Here is a 17,556-nt window from a genome sequence, read left to right as displayed (position 1 = left end):
TAAACTATAAGTGGGTCTTGTGTTTTGCAAATAGAATGGCCTTTTTTAAAAAACAAGAGGTCAATTTGGAGTAACCTGTAACAAGTCACATCTAAAACAAATGAACACAAACATCCTTATTATGAATAGACTAATGTTGGCGCAGTGACTCACATCTCTAATCCCAACACTTTGGGAGGCCCAAGTGGGAGGACTGCTTCAGACCAGGAAGTTAGAGACCAGTTTGACCAACATAACAAGATAATATTATGATTTTTTTTTAAAATAAAGACTAACAGTGAATGTCCCTAGGAAGAACTATAATAATGTGACTTTATAAGTTCACAGTTGTGAACGTATCACAAAGACAAAACAATCAAGAATGTGAAAACTGTACATTCAGGTGAAGTCTGGGCAGATCCCAAGAAACTAGATTAATAAATACAACAATGCATCTGCATTAAAACAGTAGTTTAATAATTATAAACCTAAGAAACTATCTTGTACTAGGGGAATCCTAGATGGAATTTAAGGCAACATTTATATATTTTTGAAAAGAAATGTTTTAAAATGACTCTTCTTTTGATGCCAAAGATCAATGATCGTTTCCAAATTGAATCCATAGGGTAAAGACATTAGAGAACAGTAGTCATTTAGGTACTATGCAATGTTCATGTCTTTAGAGTTTTGAGAACTGCCTCAAGAGAAAGAAACAGGGCTAACTGAATAATCAGTGTTGCCTTTAAAAAATTTATTACTGAACCAGCCTGACTCTAGGTAGCTTGTATACTAGGAAGTACACATCACACAATACTGTATGGTTTTAGGCATTCAAAATAAAAAGTATAACAAGATAGAAAATTAAAAATACTTGATTATCTAATGCCCTCCTTTAGCAAGCAAAGTTTATAAATCCCAGAATTTTAGCCAAAGAAATGAGTACCCTTCTCAGAGGATTATTAAATCTGTTTGAGAACCTGGGAGGTGGAGGTTGCAGTGAGCCGAGATCACACTACTGCACTCCAGCCTGGGTGACAGTGGGACACTCTTAAAAAAAAAAAAAAAAAAAAAATATATATATATATATATATGCACTTAATTTTTAAATCTCATTCCTTTTTCAATTCAATAGGCATGTGTGTGTCCACCGCAGTATCTGAGAATTAGAGAGAACCATTAAGCTTTAGAATAATTTTGTATAAACGCTTACGATACAAACAGAAAAAAATCTGTTTTTTGATATTCAATTATATGATTTTTGAACTTGGAGTAAAACTTTTCCAGGGTAATGAATATTGGTATTCACAGTTATCTGTAGGGTATTTATAATCCTTAAAGTATGTTTAAGAAATTTCCCAATACTGCTGAAAAATCAGTTAAAAAAATCAGTTAAAAACTTTTTGTGATGCCCAAATTTGATAGAACTTCCAACCCTTCTTTTTTTAGTCCTGGTACAATGCAACAAACAAAAATGCTTTCAGAATATATCCCTCTTAAAACTTATCCAACAGATTTTGTGCATATGTAGTGGGAAATGAGAAGACATACATTCTTTTCAGCATAAAGAACAAACAGGCAACTTAATTGTATCCTTTCATATATCCCTGGGCTTTGGTATGACATTACTTAAACCAAGGTGGGAAGGGACCAACATGTTAAAGCCAATTATGTATCATACATAAGAGTTCACATGTTAACTACTTGAAAAAATTCACATTTATTTACTGTCAAACCGTGTTAAACTTTACACTGGATATTAGTGATGGGCTCATTATTAACAGGTTTACACAAAGGGATGAAAAGAAAAGCAGAATTTTGCTGAAACAATTTACATTTCATTAGAACTTTATCATAAAATAAATTAATTACTAAATATAGGCAGAAGGAATATGGAAGAGTAATATTTATGTTTTATTTTATTTTTTTAAAAAAGAATAGGCACCTTTTGTTCACTAGAAAGTTTGTGAGAAGTGCCCAGTGCCCTCTTTGCCCTCTGTTCAAGAATAAACAGAGGGGTGACACACAATCTTTTCTAGATTTCACCACTTCTGTGCAAGGCATGGCATAACTGGCTTGGAAGAGTTTTTTTCTCCCCATAAAACACGTTCTTTTGGCAATAAGAAATTTAAATGTAAGTAATAAAGACTAACTTGTCAAAGCAGAACACTGTATACAGTGGAAAAGAAGTGAAAATGGGTAGAACTTGCCATGACAAAGTGTAAGAAAAAACATTTCCTAACATGTGCAACCAAGAGCTTTTCACAATATTCTCTTCACTCTTTAAAATTATTTTAATGACAATTATATTTCAGTTGGACACAATGTATTTATTTTACCCTAGCAATAGAACAAAATATAATTTCTTTAGCCATTTTTCATGAGAATAGTTCATTGTACAGTTGAGGAAACATATGAAATAAGGCCTGTGGCTTGATTGCTAGTGGTTAAGCATGTTTTCAATCTTTGCCTTAATGTAAAAGATTTGCAGTGAACTGCAAACTGATGCAGAATATCTCTCCTGCTTTTCCAAGTCTTGTCAAGAATAGTAAGGTACAGTAAATTTGTCCCACAGGATTTTAAAGCCTACGTCTTGTATATAATACAATGCAGGCCTACAAAAACGGTGCAGCCACATTTACAAATTTAGTTCACAGACTGCTGCAGTAAAATGGCTGGAAAGTTTTGTTTTGCTTGTTTCACAATTTCTCTAAACAGCAGCAGAATCTTAAAATACCTGGTTGGCATCTCTTTTCTCTGTAACAAATAATTCATTTTAGTATACTCTGTGTATATACAAAGTTTTTGTATGTTTTATAAAAATTCACAGAACTGCAAGGTTCAGTCATCTTTTTTACACTGGAGAACCACAGGTCAAGAGTCATCTCTTCAAGCAGAGTTTGAGGGAGCTGCATCAGGCCAATGGAGTCTTTATTTATTAATACTTGCATGTGGCCCTCGGAATTCCTTAGCTGTACGATTAAAGACTTGTAACCAGCTGCATTTGTCCTTCTCTAACATCTCCTTCTGGAATACACCCTTCTTTGTTAATTGGGATTATATAACCATCACTATTGCCCCTGCTGATCTGGTAGCACATCTGAAGCTGATGGCCAGCTCCAAGATTTGGCATGCTTTTATAGTAAATGTCCTCATTCTCACTCCTCCTGGAGGGAGAGAGGTCTTCTTCCATGTCAGGGCTGCTCTCCGGATAGGGAGAGTCTCTAAGATTGGGCATGCTTGTGTAAAGAGAGTCTCTGTTGGGGGACTGTAGGTGATCTTCAGCCTCTGCTGTCAGCTGGGAGACATAGCTGTCAGTTCCCTCGGACTTCACTTTCTTCTGGGGTTGGTACAGAAGGGAGTGAGTCCGCTGAGGAATAAGCGGTGCCTCGAGTTCTTTGTGATGGAGCTCCAGCCCTGGGTTGTCGCTGTGCATTAAAGATGAAGCATCTGCCACAATAGCATCATCTTCACTGCTGCTACCTCCAATCACAGGTTTCACTGGTAATGTGAGCTCGAGGTTGTGAGTCTTGCTGCTGCCCCGTAAGTTGTTGTGCACTAATTCTGAAATGATCATTTTCTCAAAAGCAGTATCATTCAGACTTAGTCCACAGTCCACAACTTGCACGCTGTCATTATAGTCACCCTTGCGCAGCGAGTAGCTGTTGTTAAAATTACCATTTAGCGGTAGAGTATCCATGGCACTTGTATCCCTGGCATTGTTCAGTGAATGTCCTGAAACAGAAGAGGGGGAGTTATCGTTACTGTCTCCGTTCCTTTACAAAGAAACTCTATTTCTTTTGTACAAAACTTTTTAATGTCGTTCAGGACAAAGTTGTATTTGAAAGCTAACACTTGAGAAGTGCCAGGCTTTCCCGCATTCCCAACTGTAAACAGTTGCAACCCCTCAGACAACAGGAAAAAGTGTTAAAAATAATACTGTTTTCAAGGGAGGGAAAATGGCATACACAGTAATACTTTGTCAATTTCGGGAGACAGTACTTATTAATTGATTTTGGTCAAATCTCTGACACAAAGAAGACTTCACTCCATGCCCTTGCATAGTTAATGCAAAGCAATTCATTAGTGACATTTACATTTTAAAGTACAAGACTATGGTTTATAAAAATAAAATTAACAGAATTTGTCCTAAACAACACTAAATTAAAAAGGAATAAGTCACAATACAAAACTGAAAGGCAAATGTACAACATAAACCCACATAACTGGCAAGCAACTTTTTAAACAACATTCTAACATTTCCTTTTTTCTGGAGATGAAGTAAAAAAAAGAATGAAAACATGGACAGATACAAAGAAGTCATGTTAAACAAAGACAGCCATCTCTCATACTGACTGGACCAGGGGTCCACAAGCACCATCCAACATCACGATAGACAGCAGGTGGAATGACTCACTTTGGACAACTCACATCATGTCTGTCTGCTCAGGCTATCTGGCCTAAGAGTAGCTGATATATAAAAGAAAGTAAAATGATTTATTGTAACATGATGAAGAATTTCTAAGCTTCTCAGCAACTTAGTCAGAGCAAGGGTTCAACAAATTAGATTACCAGCAATAGCAGTCTTTTATTTTTCATTTAATATTTATTATTTTGAGTTTTTGGTACTAATAATCTCTCTAATAGGCCCCAGGCTTCTAGTGGTCAAAGTTTGCCTGCAGCCCTGCAGTCTGCATCAGTCACAGTGACAGCACCGAATGAACCAGCAGAGTCCACTGTACAAGATTGGCCCACAGACACCATGGCCATGGAGGTCAAACGCAGAAATGTTAGAGATTTCTTAAGTATGGGTCACAGAAATTAAACCAAGAATAAATATTAACTATGGAATGGGAGAAGGGTGGCAGCCTTGGCTAATATATTTTTATTTCTAAAGGAATGAAAGATTGGATAAGTCTGCTGAAGATAGGAAAAGAGTTAGGAGGGGGAAAAAAAAACATGGTAACATGCTCTATTGGAATCAGAGTTGTATTTTCCACAGACACATAAACATGTAAACTAAGACATCACAGTGCTTCTCAAGCAAATGAAAAAAAAAAGTCAAGAGAAAATTAAATGGTCTGCACCATGGAAAGTTAGGTTATTCATTCTCAAAATCCTAGAGAAAAAAAAAAAAAATCACAGTCTACAGATAGGTCTGTAAAAAAAAAAAAGAATGAAATGATGTTATTGAAATGAAACTGACCACTGTGAGGCTGCTGCATTGTATGCAAGGCTTGGAGGAGTTTAGGAAAAAATTTAGTTCTTGGAAAAAGATAACGAAATTTCCCGTTTTAGTGCTCACTCCACTCTTAAAGCTGCAGATATCCTAGAAAATGCAGTTTCCTTCAGAAAAAAAAAAAAAAAAATCTGTATTGCCTGATACAAACTTCATGACCAATAAATATGTGATCATTGTTTGGCAAATCATCATTAGCAAAAAAACGAGAAAATGAGGGAAGATTATATTTGTTAGTGATTTGTATTGTTTAAAGACTGTCCCAACTTCCACATTTGAAAAACTGACAAATCTGTATCATGTTCCATGTGCAACAAAATGAAATTGTGATAGTTATTTGTAAGCCTTCCTTTAACTTGGTAGACACAATTCTTTAGCTTCATAAATTCATGTTATGTGCTATAATCTTTGTAAGATTATTAAAAAAAACATTTGGCACTTAAAGGTATGAGTGACACATGGCTCACTTGCTAGCATTTGTTTCCTCTGTAGAGGTTCACTGTTTTCAAAGATTTTCTTTTGTTTTATCATTGCTTGGTAAATATAACACTATATACTGGATATAATCCAAAAGGTCTTTTCTATGATATACTGCAGATTTAAGCCATCTTTGGTTTTGAAGAAGTATCTTTTTCTGCCCAAGTTCAGGTAATTCACTTGAAGATTTTTCACAGCCTGTAGCAAGATTACTGTGGGAATGCAGAAATGATAAATCAATTATTAAGCATTTTGGTTGACAGTACTTCAGGCTTTATAGAGCAAATTATTTCAGCATTGTGTATACTTAAGTATGGACAGCATTTGCTACAGACCTCCATTACTGACAAAAGGCAGTACAGATGGATGTACTGTTTGAATTTGGTAACATTTTAGTTGCAAATTGTGAACCACTTGCCCGCTGAGTCTACTTCATGACTGCTAGTTATGTTTTAATTGTGCCCGTTAAAAATCATGCTGAAAAAATTTACATTTGATAGGCAAAGTTAAGTTTTACTCCCATACTTGTCTCTCTGTAGGTTGCTAGAGGAAAGCATAAGGAAAGTGAAAAAAAACAAGAGAATGAAAAGAGAAGCTGCAGTTACATTAAAAAATAATTTTAAGAAAAAAATGGAAACGAAGTTCTGTGTTTAATTTAGTGGCAAATATTCATCACAAATAAAGATTATATGCTAGCAGTAATTATGTGAAAACTTTACCAAAATCTTGAAAATTGTTACTATTAAATATATATATGCTTTTATTTAAAATAAGCTACTAAACAACATAGTAATATAAGATGGGTTAGTGACAATTTTTCCCCCTCCCCCAATTAAAAACTATAGGTATAAGCTGACTAATATTAACTTTATTCTGAATTTTTTCTTAAGAAAAAAGAAAACTACATAAAGCTGCACTATACTATAGTTTGGATATATTGATAAGCTGAATGTGGTTTTCTATAGCTAGGCATCCAAATTATCTTCATTAGCTAATTCATTCCAGAAGCAAATTTTGTCAGCAAGCTTTAGAATTAACTGAACAGTATATTATATAGATAGGATACCTCTAAATGATATAAATCTTGAAGATGGGCTCTCAGACCATGTGATGTCAGTCCTGTAATAATATATTAAGATTTATGCCACCTGTGTTAAAAACATGGATAATTATTGTAAATACTATCATGACTGAGCTTTTACTATAATATAGTGCAGTTTTAGAAGCCTGGCATAGGCAATACGGTAATTTTTTAAAATTGATAAATTAAGAATGTAATAATAAATATATGGCAACTTGAATATTTTAGAAACAGGGCAAAGATCATAGCTCTGTTTAGCAGCAAAGAAAGATAGTTTTATTTGTAAGTAAAGCACACCTGGTGAGTTAAATACAGGAGCTGAAGGGGCATTACATACAACTGTTTCAGCGAGCAATGTGTTATAGGGGTTGTTAGTGCCGTGGGGTCGAAGAAGAGGGTTTGTTAGTAGGTAATTGCCAGTCATTCCTAAAGTAAAAAAACAACAACAACAACAAAACACAGAAAAAAGTACATCAGTCTCTTATTTTAGCATTACAGTGGTAGTAAAGTATGTTTTTATATTCATCAAGGGTAGTGGACAAGTTGGCAATGGAAAATCTGTTGAAATGTTCTGACTGTATTTGAACTACTAATTTGCAGGAGAGAAAGGAGAGGGAAGTTAAATTTCAGTAATTCACAGGTGCTTTCTAAAACCCCCAAGTAAACACCTGCTGAGGATGACATTTACTAATTTATACAAAAGCACTGTTAAACAAAAATGGCAATTAAATGCACAGAAATCAACATTAAGTTTCAAGATGTTACTGCTTAATATTAAAAACGTAACCACTGAGGCCCAGAAGAGGGAATCTCAAACTTTCAGAATTTACAGGTGTGGGATTATCTCTCATGAAAACATCTGTGTTAATACCAACTTTGATACGAGCAGGAGGAAAAACAACTTTCACAAACAGGTGGAAAGTATGACACACTGCAAAAAGCTTCTCTTAGTAAATGCAAAAGCACACATGCTGAGAAAAAAAAGACTATACAATGAATTATTAGACCATTCACAAATTCTATGTAACAAGAATTTTCATTATGTAATGTTATTTGCCAGGTTTCAAAAATGAATCATTGAATAATGCATTTACTTTTTGATAGCCAATAGAACGAAGTAAGAAGAAAGGCACATGTCTTTCATTCTAACTGACAAATTACAAACTTTTAAATACTTACTGATTATGTTTTGCATAGCTAATGTAATTTGGATAAAAATATCTTAAAATTCAGGTTAGTACTGCTACCACACATACACTTTTTTTTCATTTTAAATGAGAATCTCACTTGAACAATGTCAACAGTTTAAAATGTCATTATATTTCACTGTAATAAATTCTAACCTGTATTACAAATCAGTACATATCAAACTGAAAATAGTGTGATTAAACTACACTTCCAAGGATATATACAATACCATATAATTTTTCATACTAAATTGGAATGTATTAAGCTTTTATTCAAGAATACATGTGTGTGCATATACTCTTTTCTAAATTACTTCATTTCCTAGCATATTTTAAGAACTGTATTGATTGATGAATTTAAAGCTGCCACTGTAGACACATCAAACAATATAGAAAAAGTTACTTATAAACTTTCATGTATTTCTGTTTATGAAGATTTCTACAAATGTTTTTAGCATTTATTTTTCACTTTTTGAAAGAAAGATTAAAAACATAATTTCCATGGTACTGTTTCATGTGAATAGTAATTATTCTAATTTTATTAATGTTTTACGAAGAAAACCTTCATAAATGTCTTGGTCAGAAAGGATAAATCTGTACTCCCTAGGATAATATTTTTAATCCGTGGCAAGGTATATTTTCAATAATTACCTTCAAGCTGCATCCTGTTAATGCAGTTTAAAATTATATTTCTTGCATTATATTATTGAATAAAAGGAATTTATATGTACTTTAATAAATGGTAATAATTCAAATTTTCCTGATAACTGACCTTGATTAAGTGTTGAAGTGCTATTGATGTCACCTGAGATAAAAGAAGATTCAGATTGTTTTCTCACAGTATCATTCCACATTCTTCTTATACGACTCTATTAATACAAAACAGTGAGACAAACATGTTTTGTTAGTTTCCCCAAGCTTACCTTATTAAAGACATACAGAGATTTACCCTAAACAACCTATGTAGGATTATCTGGTGGCCTTTTAAAGAATGTGTGTTGTTTCTGGTCTAAAACTAACAATGTCTATCGTTTATTTACCAAGCAACTAAGGGGTATTTAATCCTCCACTCTTAAAAACATGTTATTTTATTGCCTTTTTTTAAAAAAGTGGAGATTACTGATTATTCAATATACGTTTATTGAGTGCCTGCTGTGAGCATTGTGCTATATATGGCCTTAGGCTCTAAGACGATTATGATACACTTCTTAAGTAACTCTCCACAAAAAAGGACGTTCACATATAAAGAAACACTGAAGAAATGTATAAGAAGACATTAAAACCAAAATAATAAAAAAAAAGTATTTGCTATCTAGATCATTGTAATGAGGAGCCAATTAGTGCATCTGAAGAGAACATGTCTCAGTAGGCTTTCTATAAATACGGTTAATTAAAGATGCTGTCAAACTCTTTGTTACCTGTGTGCCAGAGGAATACCGAGCACTGGTTCTGGTGGTTGATGCCTTCACTGAACTGTGGGGACTCTCAGTTGGGAGGCCTCCACAGCAGTATGAATGTCTGAAGCACTTGCCATATTCTTTTCGTACCTGCATTGAATAATCACAAGACCAAGGGATTAATATGAACATACTTGCTTCTCTCTCTCATTTAATTAAATGAACAGTGAAGACAACCGAAAAGAATTAAAGTTCCACTAAGACTTATCCGTGGAGAAAATAAATTGAACTTGCAAAATCAAGTTCAATTAAAATTACTGAAATAGTAATCAGAAAAATATCTCTGTCCACTAGACTGGCTAGTAGAATCTTTAAAATGTGATACAACATGTAGAAATACTCTATATCCTGTTATTATATAAATGTTAAATAATAGCAATATATTTATAGTTTTATTCTCTTATACTTAGTAACTCCAATTTTTTATTTTATGCTAAAAAAAAAGGGACAAAAAGTTTAGCATTTTCCTTGCTTAATTACATTTATCCACTCTGTAATTCAGTTGTTGAAGTTTTATATGCTTCATGTCCTCTTAGGTAGGTCCACACAGAAACCTCTTTTGCTGGATTGCATAGTTTTGTGGGTAACTTCTTTATAATGACAAGACTACTTTGGCACAAGAATAAAGAAAACAAGTACTTTGATACATTTGCCACTAATTAGGACAGAACGTTTTCTTCATTTTCTGATGTGTCTAGCTTTAACATTTAGTGCAGAGAGTCTAAGATGTCTATTCACTTCATTAGCACACAAGGGAACTATTTATGCAATTTCCATTCACATTAATGAGTTACCCATGTAATTTCCCCTCTTCCCCTGAAGCTTGAATATATGAATGCAAAAAAAAAGTTGTTAGGTCTAAAAAAAGTTTCAACTAAACTTTAAAAAGTGAAGTCCGAACAATTGCTAAATAACAGGGCCCCATCTAAAGCAGTGGTACAGAATTAAGTAAAGAGGGAGAGGGTGCTGTTGGACTACTGCAGATACACTGGCATATACATGTTTTCTTGTGGGTTACAGCCAGACTGTGAAATTACAAGACAGACAAGAAGAAACTGCGTAAGAAAACATTTTTTTCTAGTAAGTTACAAAAACACTCAAAGGCTTTCCCTCAACTCAGAAGTTTATGTGCAGTAACTGCCTGTAAAGACCATGACTTTGACACTTACTGCTTGCAAAATTAGAAAATTAAAAATCAGTAGACGGCCTTTTAAATCTAAGTGCACTTGCATTTTCATCTTTTTTAGCTTTATTTAATTAACCTATTAGAACAAATAACAATGTGGTTGAGGCTTCAAAGCATTTTCTTGGCCTAAATATGCTCATTCAAGCAGTTATAACCATGGTTTTAATTTAACCATTTTATATCATATTCTTAACAACTCATCCTGGTGCACCCAAGTGGATGCATCCGAGACTAAGTTATACTTCTTTTCCTCATATATGAAGAAATAATGACTACCTCACTCGTTTTCTGCTATGTCTATGCTTCATATCAAAGATGCTTGGCACAACAGCACAAAAATTATGAATATACAATAATATGCCTGCATATAAAATGCTCACTTATGTAGGAAATATATAAAAGCCAAAGTAATTACTGTTACCCCTGTACAATGTTTATAAGTTAAAGTTCATTGTTATTAAATAACACATCATACCTCACAAAAAAATTCAACACATTTAATGGGTGCTGACTGCTATGAAATGCTGCATAACCAAGACAATGGCAATCAAAATGGTATTTTATCCAAATAATACCTTCCAGTGTTGGTTTTGCCTAATGCCTATATTGCTGTGAATGTACATTATCTGCCAGTATTGCACATTCCACTGTCATTATCTCAAAATTATAGCTTATTCAAAACTGATGGAAGTAACAACACTATCATCTTGTCAGGACTGAAAACATAATAGTTTTCACTTTCACAATTCTATTCCTCTGTTCAATTTCGTGACCAACTAGTAATAACAGAATAAAACGACTACATTAGATATGCAGTCAGAAAAAGGATGATACCTAGTGAAAGATATGGAAATTTTATACTTAAATAGCACCTAAGGAATTCCTTTAGGTTTACATATTCTTGCTACAGATTAAAGCTTTTCATCTGTAAGTTTTGAATCATTTTTGCTGACTCCACTTAACATAAAATCAGGACAAAACAGTACGACATAAGGTAGTAATTATTGATTTTTAGATCCTTCAAAATTACTCATTAATTTTTTGTATTTCTGGTGCTTTAAAAATTAACATCATTTATCCTTTACTCAACTTCACTGTGAACCACTGCAATGCCTTTAGCAAACAAAGAATGAGTTTTATTTAACCTTTTATTTTACCTTGTATACCCTTTGTACCTAGCATTTTATAGACCCTACGAGCAAGGAAGAGATTTTAACCTAAGTATCTAGTTTGTAACATTCCCGAACTGAGATACAAAAGATGACTGGTATTATTTTATAGATGAACTTAAATTTTCAGACAAGTATTAAAATTAACTTATAATTAAAAATATGATGCTCTTTAACAATACGCCAGATGTTGACTTAAAATATTCTTTATTATATCTATTATATTCAAATCAAAGAATGAGTAATCTGAGCCCCTAGGTGTTTTCAATTACTTACTTTCTTTTGGAGAGCACAGTGAAAGATGAAAATGAACACTCCCTGGAAAGCATTAAATATGGTGAAGAGATATGCCATCACAATAGTCTCCTCGTTAATAAAAAGCAACCCAAATGACCAGGTGAGGCCAAGAAGACACAGAAGAGCAAAAGCGCCAAGCACCCAAGACCTGGAAAAATAAAATGAACTTTTTTAACAGGTTCAATGAGCAAAAAACACGCATCATGCTTAAATGTTAACATATCAGTAGTGGCAGTTGACTTTCTCTATGTTCACATTCAAATTCAACAGCATTTTGGCTTTAACCTTTCACTGATTAAGAAAGAACAATAGCATTTAGTACTGCAGCCTCCAGTGAAAACAGCAACAGCAGGTATGACCTTTTCTTATTCCAGAATAAACAAAGTATCAAAACTATATTAAAATACAAGGTGTAATATATCCCCTATGACTTTGTCTTTTATGTGTTTTTTCATAAAAGAAATTAAGGAGTGCTTAATTAATTTACTTCTGTATTTTTATTCCTGTGGTGTACTCACATGACACTGAATAATGTGACACATACAGAAAGGTTAAATGGCAGATAATCACTTAACACCTAAACTTCAGATTCTAATAAACTAGTCTTAGGTGAACCTAAGGTTTTATAACTAAAGCATGAAGAAGCCTAGCTGAAATGGGACAAAAACATGAGAACAACTTCAAAATAAAATAATTTTGGAGAGATTTCATCATGAATAGCTTAAGAAGAAAAGAACTGTAGGAAATAGGACGGAATGAGAAGGATTTAAAGTCAGTGCATTCCATGTCTAACTAATGATCTTACTTGATAAATGGCTTATTATCTTCATAGCTAGAAAGCATTATAAGCAGAAAAGAGAAACAAAATTATTAGACAGAATTAAAATAGAAAGTAATACGAAAGCATTTATATATTTTATAAATTAGTCAAAATTAAGAAAGTCAAAATGCAGAGGCAAGCAATTAAAAAATAAAGGCATATTATAGTTTTAAAATACTATAGCAAATTAGATATTTCAAAATAATTATAAAAGTTAAGGGCAGTTCATGATATTGACAGATTTGTAAAAAATATAAATCATGCTATAAATTTGTTAATGTAGGGTTCTACCTTACCCAGGTAAGTCCGTATTATAGTAGCCATCACAAACACGGTAATTACTGGTGTAGATGAGAAGACAGAAAGAGGAAAAGGAAGAAAAGAGAGAGATGCTAAAGATTAGCTCTCTCTCTTACCATGCAGCATGCAATGAAGCTGGCACTAACCTATCTAAAACATCTAAATAAAAAAAAATTTTTTACCCTTACTATAGATCTGCCATTTTTGACACTAAAAATAGTATTTTTTACAATCACATTATAACCAACTTGAATAATATCTTCTCAAGTTCTAAATTAAAAGGCTCACATATTTTAAAGGTAACTCTGAAAATGTTTCCGTAAGATGATTTAATGAACAACAGCTATCATTTTTTGTTAATTAGATAGCACTTTCTCCATTGACAGAATATTGCAGCTTTTATTCAACATTAAGATAGAGTAAATATTTGTTTAATTAGCATGAAAACAACAGATAATCTTCAAGTTAACAATAGTAATAGAGTAAATTCTCTTAGGAAAACAGGATTAGGAGTGGAAACTGCTCAGAATCCTTAAAGCAAAAAGTCATTTAACAAAACAAACTTAATATAATCATATCAGCCATGCAAATAGGAAAATCATTTTGAACTGCATTTTAAATTCAAATGAAATTGCTACAATGATACGGAATTTCCACGAAGCCACTGAAACAATTTATGGTTCTAGATCAAGACAGCAATTTTATTATCTCATCTTTGACCAGTGTTGGTGACACAATAACATTAAGATTCAACTTGAGGGCAGTAAAATTTCATTTTGAATAATTTCTACAGTTGACAGAAGGTAGAAATCCCTGTGTTCCCTGTGGAGAGTATCTTTTACTTAGTTTGCCAAGTATTAATATTAAAATACAAAATACTTACTTAATGTTTTCCAACCTGCTAGAATCTGGTTTCAAAGTGTTTGAATGCTTCACCATTTTGCATAATGTGATCACCAGGAAGACAATATTTAGCTGTTGTAACAAACAAAGAATTAGACCACAATGAACAAACAGCTGAAAAATGAATAGTTCTTGCAAATGTATCAATCCATGTTTATATGGCAGATACTGACACAATTTTTTATGTATGCAATGATCAAGTTGAGTCTACATAAAAAAGACTCTGGTTATGTATGATCAGTTCTTTAATAGATCATTTGACATCAAATTGCAAGCTCATTAAGTCAGTATTATGTGGTAATGATTAAATAAATTAGAAAACCTAAATTAGTTTCTTTAGCTAGATGTACTCCAGGGCCTAAAAGCCATCTGATGGAAACACTAAAGTGAATTCCTTAGAAGGAGCATTTACATCATGTACATCATGTAATCTACAAAATTGCTGAGTTCGGAACCATAAGTCTTGGTTGTGAGTCTAGCTCTTGATTTTGACTGATTAAATGAGGATAATCACATCTGTCCGATCTATTCATAAGGCAATTGTGGGGACCAAATGAAATAACATATGATAAATGTTTGTTATATAAAGTAAGATAAAGTTTATATAGGTATGTTTTGCCATTTAACTGTTAAAAGCCATCAGTCCTTTTTTTCTATGTCTCTGTAGTGTAAGGAAGTAGATACATTCTGACAAAAGGCTGTTTTGAGTCCTTCTAAACATTCAGCTATGCAAAGAATCTAGGTGCAAACAAAAGCAAAATGAGGAAGATGTAATCTGACAAGAAGGAAAGTGAGTGGATTCCAAGAGGTCAACATGAGCTTGCTCAGAGGAAAAGGAGCTGTGTTTTGACTAAGAGACAAAGGTTGGTAATTTGCATTTGTTTCTACAGACACCTGGCAGAATGTTGGAAGAAGAGGAGGCAGTTCCATTTTTATGCTCCAAAAATAGAACTAAATTACATTGTTCCTGGATTTTTTTTTTTTTTTTTTTTGCCATTTTACTTTTACATTACTCTTTAAAAGGAAAAAAAAAGTTATTTTGTGAGCTTTATATGCCTTAATACCAGAAATAGTATATTCAGAAAAGGACCCATTTCACCTATTATAGGTAAGGATGAATTTAATTCCTTGTTGCAGATAATCAGCATAACTGTGTTACAGTAACATCATCATTTTTACTGAGTCACAATATCACATGATCAAATGGTAACACTATTCATCTTTCACTACTTCTGATTTTATAATTGGGAAAAGTGATAAAGGGCAATAAATAAAAATTTCCAAGTCCTTCCCCATGATGAGTTTAGGAGCAGTGCTAAGAAAAGCTTTAATGTAGGCTATGTATGTATCAAGTTATTTTGTCTACCGTGCCCTATGATTTCTCTTAGATGGAGAATTCCTTCTTAAGAGATAAAATGAGGTAATTGGGCAAAATTTTACAAGTGTTGGCAGGTAACATTCTGTCCTTTGATGTTAATTACTTAAGGACAAAAACAGTTCTTTGTTTAAAAATTTTTTTTTTAAATTTCTTAAAATACATCTAGAGAGAAAGTAAATACAATTGCAGAAACATTATCTGGCTTTATTTTCCATAACATTCTAGTTGGTCACAATATAAATAAATGCTTGAATTTTTTGGATATGTTACAATATCATATATTTCATTCTTGTTCCATAGAAGGATGTGCTTATTGTATTGTGAATGAGTAAGACACAATTTCTGCCTTTGAGAAATTGGAGAGACCCTTCTGGTAGTATAGTAGTAAATATCTGATTAGGTTTTTAAAGAATCATGGTAAAGTGTATCTCTAATTTTTTTTTTAAGGCAAAAATCAAGAGTTTTTTTTATTTTTATTTTATGCAACACTAGCTTTAACCAGTAAAATTCAAGAATGGTTAAAAACAAAAACTCTATAAACGTTGTAAAAATAAAAAAGAAACCAAAACCCAAGTAAACAAATAAACTGACTATAACAGGTAAGATGGCTGCTTTGCAGATTCACAATTAAAATCCTTTAAATCATTCTCCCTTTGTTTCTGACCCTTTGTTTTTGAATGGCCTGATAATAACAATTTGCTTTCTTTTATCCCAAACTTCTGAACATAAGGGTTTTTTTTCCTTCCTCTTCCTAAACAATTTCCTGAAGTGTATAGGACCATAATTTGGCGTTCATAATTTTCTAAGCATATTAGTTATCCCCTTGGGAACAAAATATTAGTAGTACTAAATATTCTGGAAAGAAAGTTATTCATTATCCACTACAATGTATAAAATTTATAAGGAAACTAAAAAATGTGAATGTGGAAAAATGTGAACATATGAAGTATTATATTGCAAAAAGAAGAGTAGAAAATGATAAAATCTTGGAAGTGAACTCAGAAGAAATATTTTTCAATGGCAAAAATCAGGGACAACTTTCCAGTAAAATTGACATACTAAAATGAAATCTACCAATATAAAAATACAATTAAGGCTTAAGTATGATAAAGTCATTTTTCCTAGTTAATAATACTAAACAAGATGAATATGCCATACAAAACTTATCTCAATTAATCCTTTAAAAACAGACTGTTCAATACATTTCTCCTCTTTTGCTCCCCTCACTTAACTGAGGTTTTTACATTACATGTGTTTAATGTGTCTTTCTAGTTACACATACAATACATTCACAATGCAAATTCAGAAAATAAAGAAAATTACAGAGGAAAAATACAGCTACAATCCTATATCCTGTGGCAGCAGGCAGCACTTGTATACTCATTTTAGAAATAATTGAGATGTATCTTTCCAAAGACTTCTTAGCTACTATATTGTCAGTGCTGGGATTCAATATACTGTGGTCTGGACTCTACAGCCCACAGACTTCCCATATAAAATTAACCAATTTATTCTGGGTGAAAAGATTATAAGTCTCCTAACAAAGATATATTAAGTCTATATTTAAACGGTTCCATTTCTATAAAAAGTAATCCAACTTAAAAATCATTCAGAGATGAAGATAAATAAATTAACATATAAAATACTGCCTCAAAGAAATCCTACTTATGTTATTTACATAATAGGTATGCTCATCAAATGACTTCTGCCTGATGGATTTGCCAGAATTAACCAATTCTCCATTTCCTTTGTAAAACACTACCATCCCACAATCAGCAACTGGCCAAAACACCCACGCTTCTACTCCCACTAGTCGAGTTGCATGCTTAATAACAGTTTATTTTTTCCAAACCTGTTTATGTTATTTATACTTTTTTACATAGCTAAATATCACATAAGCTCATGAATCCAAGTGCAAATATAAGAATGAAATTTTTAAAAGCTGTTTCTAATGGAATGTTTTAGAAGACTTGAAAGTGAGTTTCTTTAAAAACAACTAAAAGCATTGGAAAAATAATCATAACTGAGGGATTTTTGCACTCAAATTACAAGTGTCTGAATTCTCCAACTTGAAGAAACTGAAAAT

The 17,556-nt window shown here is 32.7% G+C and overlaps 1 protein-coding gene across 12 annotated transcripts in view; it reads right to left on the bottom strand.

The window, feature by feature from the left end:
- Positions 1 to 664: 664 nt before the first annotated feature.
- ADGRL2 (adhesion G protein-coupled receptor L2) overlaps positions 665 to 17,556 on the bottom strand; it is a 196,318-nt gene continuing 179,426 nt past the window's right edge. For 2 of the 12 annotated variants that reach the window (XM_033225396.1, XM_033225397.1), the window contains 6 exons: positions 14,073 to 14,164; positions 12,049 to 12,217; positions 9,379 to 9,507; positions 8,733 to 8,829; positions 7,071 to 7,199; positions 2,957 to 3,711 (listed from right to left, as the gene is read on the bottom strand). In XM_033225396.1, coding sequence (XP_033081287.1) covers positions 2,957 to 3,711; positions 7,071 to 7,199; positions 8,733 to 8,829; positions 9,379 to 9,507; positions 12,049 to 12,217; positions 14,073 to 14,164 — 1,371 coding nt within the window. Of the gene's footprint in view, positions 3,712 to 5,682; positions 5,905 to 6,758; positions 6,841 to 7,070; positions 7,200 to 8,732; positions 8,830 to 9,378; positions 9,508 to 12,048; positions 12,218 to 14,072; positions 14,165 to 17,556 lie in introns of those variants that run through there. The other 10 variants (XM_033225400.1, XM_033225404.1, XM_033225401.1 and 7 more) reach the window with 9 other exon arrangements.

Source organism: Trachypithecus francoisi, unplaced genomic scaffold (genome assembly GCF_009764315.1).
Source record: "Trachypithecus francoisi isolate TF-2019V2 unplaced genomic scaffold, Tfra_2.0 Lachesis_group12, whole genome shotgun sequence".
Taxonomy (NCBI): Eukaryota; Metazoa; Chordata; class Mammalia; order Primates; family Cercopithecidae; genus Trachypithecus; species Trachypithecus francoisi.
Note: the sequence above shows the minus strand (reverse complement) of the source record. Positions and strands in the feature narration are given on the sequence as shown.